General features: G+C 44.4%; 1 protein-coding gene across 1 annotated transcript in view; it reads left to right on the top strand.

Annotated features, from left to right (window-relative positions):
- LOC122244389 (uncharacterized) overlaps positions 1-5,000 on the top strand; it is a 17,180-nt gene that overhangs the window by 2,351 nt on the left and 9,829 nt on the right. Inside the window, exon 3 of the mRNA XM_086553097.1 lies at positions 4,943-5,000. This exon is cut by the window's right edge and continues 62 nt beyond it. Coding sequence (XP_086409223.1) covers positions 4,943-5,000 — 58 coding nt within the window. The remainder of the gene's footprint in view (positions 1-4,942) is intronic.

Consider the following 5,000-nt stretch of genomic DNA (forward strand, 5'->3'; position numbering starts at 1 on the left):
CAAACTGTGGGGAACACATCAGGTGTTCGAACTCGACAAGTAAATTCTCTATATGTCAAGAGATCACACACAGAAATAGGGACACGACAAATGCTAATACGTGGACCCATGGCCTGGAACCTACTACCTCACAATGTTAAAGACATTACCAACCTAAATAAATTCAAAACAAAATTAAAAGAATATTTCCTAAATTGTCAGTTGTGACATCATATTAAACAGATGTATTGTATATATGTATTAAGAATAACCATTGTAATTTATGGAATAAAGTTTTTGAATTTGAATTTGAATTTGAATTTGAATTTGAACTCTCTCTCTCTCTCTCTTCTCGTCTCTTCTCTTCTCTTCTCTTCTCTCTCTCTCTCTCTCTCTCTCTCTCTCTCTCCTACTTCTCTGCTCTCTATTCTCTTCTTCTTCTCTCTCTTCTATCTGTCTATGTAATCGTTCGTATAGGAGAGAGAGAGAGAGAGAGAGAGAGAGAAAGAGATCGTGTTGCCTATGTTTTAATGTATATTGCGGGTTCGGGTAATTAGGATTAGCGTAGTTTATCACCGAAAGGTAAAAGATATCTGGAAAGTAAAAGGCCCCAGACAGCGTGGCGCCAGGGAACGAGACGAGGTTGCAATTTTGAATTTTCTCCCTCGGTTATTTACTGTTGCTTAGTCCCTTTTTAGACAGTGAAATCTAATTACTACGATAAAGGCAGTGGTAATGATTATGAAAACCCAATGACAATACTAGTGACTAAAGTAACATAACAGCATGTAATAGTGTATAACGTATATCCGTACTAATATTCATCATTGTTTAGATATCAGCAATAATTTCGCCATCAATTATTTTTTTACTGCCAATCATTACATAATACTATTAATTACGATGAATGATGACTATAAAGATAATGATGGCAGAATTATAATGATAATTTATACCAAATTCCTGGGTAACAAAATGGCGCCTCTCCTTTGGAGCTTTCGTTGACTTGTTTTTAACAGACCGTCGACTTCATTGTTTTTGTTATAAATTTATCTTAGAGTTACAAAACATTGACAAAGTCTCACAAAGACAACTCTTGGATGATAGAAGACAACAATTCCGTGATCATCAGCTTGATCAGATGCTCTTTGGAAGCATGTTTGCAGTGAGATGGGAAAAGAGCGTGACTTGCATTTTACGGCTGCGTCGTCTCCGCTTTTTTTCCTTTCGTCCATTTTGTTGCGATTATTGATAATATTAATGTTGACTGATGATAATTATAGGATTAATCAATTAATCAGTTAATCAATTAATTGATTAATTAATTAATTAATTAGTTGATTAATGATAGCGCACATACACGTGCACGTGTGTGTTTGTTTGTGTGTGTGTGTGTGTGAGTGTTTGTGTGAGTGTGTGTGTACATATGTTTGTGTTGTATGTGTTGTGTGCGTGTGTGTTTGTTTGTGTGTGTGTGTTGTGTGCGTGTGTGTGTGTGTGTGTGTGTGTGTGTGTGTGTGTGTGTGTGTGTGTGCATATGTTTGTGTGTGTGTGTTGTGTGTGTGTGTGTGTGCATTATATATGTTTATATATCTATCTATCAATTGATCTATCTATCTATCTATCTATATCTATATCTATATCTATATCTATATATACATACATATATATATATATATATATATATATATATATATATATATATATATATATATATATATATATTATATACATATGTGTGTGTGTGTTTATGTGTGATTGCATGTGTGTTTGTGAGTGTGTGTGTGTGTGTGTGTGTGTGTGTGTGTGTGTGTGTGTGTGTGTGTGTATGTTATATGGTGTGTGTAGTGTGTGTGTGGTGTTGTGTGCTTTTTCATATTACTGTATAATTTATTATATATAGATATATACTTACTTATATTATATTATAATATATATATATATATATCATATATATATATATATAGTTAAGGTACCCCGCAGGCATTGCAAGTGTGAAGCGTCTGGCGTTTACGAGGCTCTGGTCAGGCCATGAGTCCTTGGAGAAAATAAATGAGTTCAAGGAAAGTGAAATTAAGCAAAGCTGTTACATGGCTTCAGGGAGAGGGGGGAAGGGAGGAAGAGAGGAGGTGACAGGAGGGAGGAGAAGAAGGGGGGAGGGGGAAGGGAGGAAGAGAGAAGGTGACAGGAGGGAGGAGAAGGGGGGGAGGGGGAAGGGAGGAAGAGAGGAGGTGACAGAAGGGAGGAGAAGGAGGGGGGGGGGGGAAGGGAGGAAGAGAGAAGGGGACAGAAGGGAGGGGAAGGGGGAGGGGGGGGGGGAGGGGGAAGGGAGGAAGACGGGAGGGGACAGGAGGGAGGAGAAGGGAGGGGGGGAGTGGAGGAGGATTAGAGGGAGGGAGAAGGGGGGGGGAGGAGGGAAGGAGGAGGAGGTGACAGAAGGGAGGAGAAGGAGGGGTGGAGGGGAGGGAGGAATAGGAGGTTACAGGAGGGTGGAGACGGGGGGGGAGTAAGGGGAAGGGAGGAAGAGAGAAGGTGACAGGAGGGAGGAGAAGGGGGGGGAGGTGGGGAAGGGTGGAAGAGAGGACCGGTGACGAGGGAGGAGAAGGAGGGGGGAGGGGGAAGGGAGGAAGAGAGAAGGTGACAGGAGGGAGGAGAAGGGGGGGGGAGGGGGAAGGGAGGAAGAGAGGAGGTGACAGGAGGGAGGAGAAGGAGGGGGGGAGGGGGAAGGGAGGAAGAGAGGAGGTGACAGGAGGGAGGAGAAGGGGGGGGAGGGGGAAGGGAGGAAGAGAGGAGGTGACAGAAGGGAGGAGAAGGAGGGGGGAGGGGGAAGGGAGGAAGAGAGGAGGTGACAGAAGGGAGGAGAAGGAGGGGGGAGGGGGAAGGGAGGAAGAGAGAAGGTGACAGGAGGGAGGAGAAGGGGGGGGGGGGGGGGGGGAGGAAGAGAGGAGGGGACAGGAGGGAGGAGAAGGAGGGGGGAGGGGGAAGGGAGAGGAAGATGAGAAACGGTGTACAGGAGGGGGTGAAGGAGAAGGAGGGGGGGGAGGGGGGGGGGGGGTAAGGGAGGAAGGAGGGAATGTGACAGAAGTGGAGAAGGAGGGGGGAGAGCCCCCCTTCTTTACGAAATCGGTCCCCCGGGGGGTGCGGAGGTGACAGAAGGAAGGAGAAGGAGGGGTTGAGGGGGAAGGGAGAGATGAGAGAAGAAGGGAGGAGGAGAAGAGGGGGGGGGGGAGGGGAAGGGAGGAAGAGAGGAAGGTGACAGGAGGGGGAGGAGGAGGGGGGAGGGGGAAGGGAGAGGAAGAGAGAAGGTGAAAGAGGGGAGGAGGAGGAGGGGGGGGAGGGGGGAAGGGAGGAAGAGAGGAGGTGACAGAAGGATCGGGAAGGAGGGGGGGAGGGGGAAGGTGAGGAAGAGAGTGAGAGTGACAGAAGGGAGGAGAAGGAGGGGGGAGGGGGAAGGGAGGAAGAGAGAAGGTGACAGGAGGGAGGAGAAGGGGGGGGGGGAGGGGGAAGGGAGGAAGAGAGGAGGTGACAGGAGGGAGGAGAAGGAGGGGGGAGGGGGAAGGGAGGAAGAGAGAAGGTGACAGGAGGGAGGAGAAGGAGGGGGGGAGGGGGGAAGGGAGGAAGAGAGGAGGTGACAGGAGGGAGGAGAAGGAGGGGGGAGGGGGAAGGGAGGAAGAGAGAAGGTGACAGGAGGGAGGAGAAGGAGGGGGGGGAGGGGGGAAGGGAGGAAGAGATTAGGTGACAGAAGGGAGGAGGAGGAGGAGGGGGTAGGAGAGAGGGTGAGAGAATGGAGGATGCATGAGGATGAAAGTATGACAATAATTAACAGTAATGGCCTTGATATTAATGATGATGGTGATGCTGATGATAAAAAGTAATAATGAAAATTATTATTAACAATACGATGATAACACTGATAATTATGACAAATTATAATGATGAAAAATAATAATGATAATGATGTTCATTTATACAATTCCTGCAATTTTCTATTATTAATAGAATATGCTGACTCTTCATGTTTAAGAGTATACTGTTAAAGGTGATTTGGAGACGATTGAAGGTGATGATAATCATCACAATAATGATAATGATAGTAATCATGAAATTAATGATACTGATGATGATGATGATGATAGTATATACAACATTTGTAAAGGATTTAGATAGAATGAACAACATGTATTTTCTTTATATTACTAATAGGATTTCTTTCTCCTATCATTTATGTTATGATTCGCTGAATTGTAATGCCTTAGCAAAAACGTATCTCCCTTGGTTCTGCGCATGCGCGGTGGTATACTACTAGTTCCCCCTGGAGTAGATAATCCACTTTGCCACAGCTCTTGCTCGTGCGAGTACTGGGTACACCTGCTCGTGAGTTTGAACATTTCTATACATTTACATAAATACATTTATTATGTGAATCAGCGGAGGTAATATATAATTGCAATCTATAAATTTTAGATTGTCTCGCATTAGTCTTTTCGTTCACATACATGATTAAATGGATAGCTGCCGGTCGGAAGTATTGTGAGCTGACCCGAGCCAGATTTCAGGTGGTATTATCCCATCACCTGTTGGCAATTGAAACAGCAGTTTCCCCAGGAATGAAAGAACATCTTCCAAGTCCTGGAACGTATCTCATGTATGCATATCTATAATTATATATACTTTTTTCTAAATTTATGTATAATATATGCCATATCTATTAAGATAGAATTTGATTTATCCTTACGATTCGCGTGACTGAAGGTTATGACCCCTTCCGATTCTAAGAAAACGAAACATCTACAACATGTAACCATGTACAATATTTAAATACAATTATATCCATAATGATAATAATGATAATAACACTGATAACATAATTCGTAATTGTCAAACTTTGGCCACAAATAATCTTTACCTTCGGTGACCTGTTGCAAAGACCATTGTTCTCAAGTGCAGCTCCTTCCCCTGGCAGCGACCTCCGCCAACCAAGCACCACGGTATTAGAGGCCGATTTTCTCTTCGTAAATCTC

Source organism: Penaeus japonicus, unplaced genomic scaffold (genome assembly GCF_977035675.1).
Source record: "Penaeus japonicus unplaced genomic scaffold, GWHDUDI00000001_assembly GWHDUDI00000027, whole genome shotgun sequence".
NCBI lineage: Eukaryota > Metazoa > Arthropoda > Malacostraca > Decapoda > Penaeidae > Penaeus > Penaeus japonicus.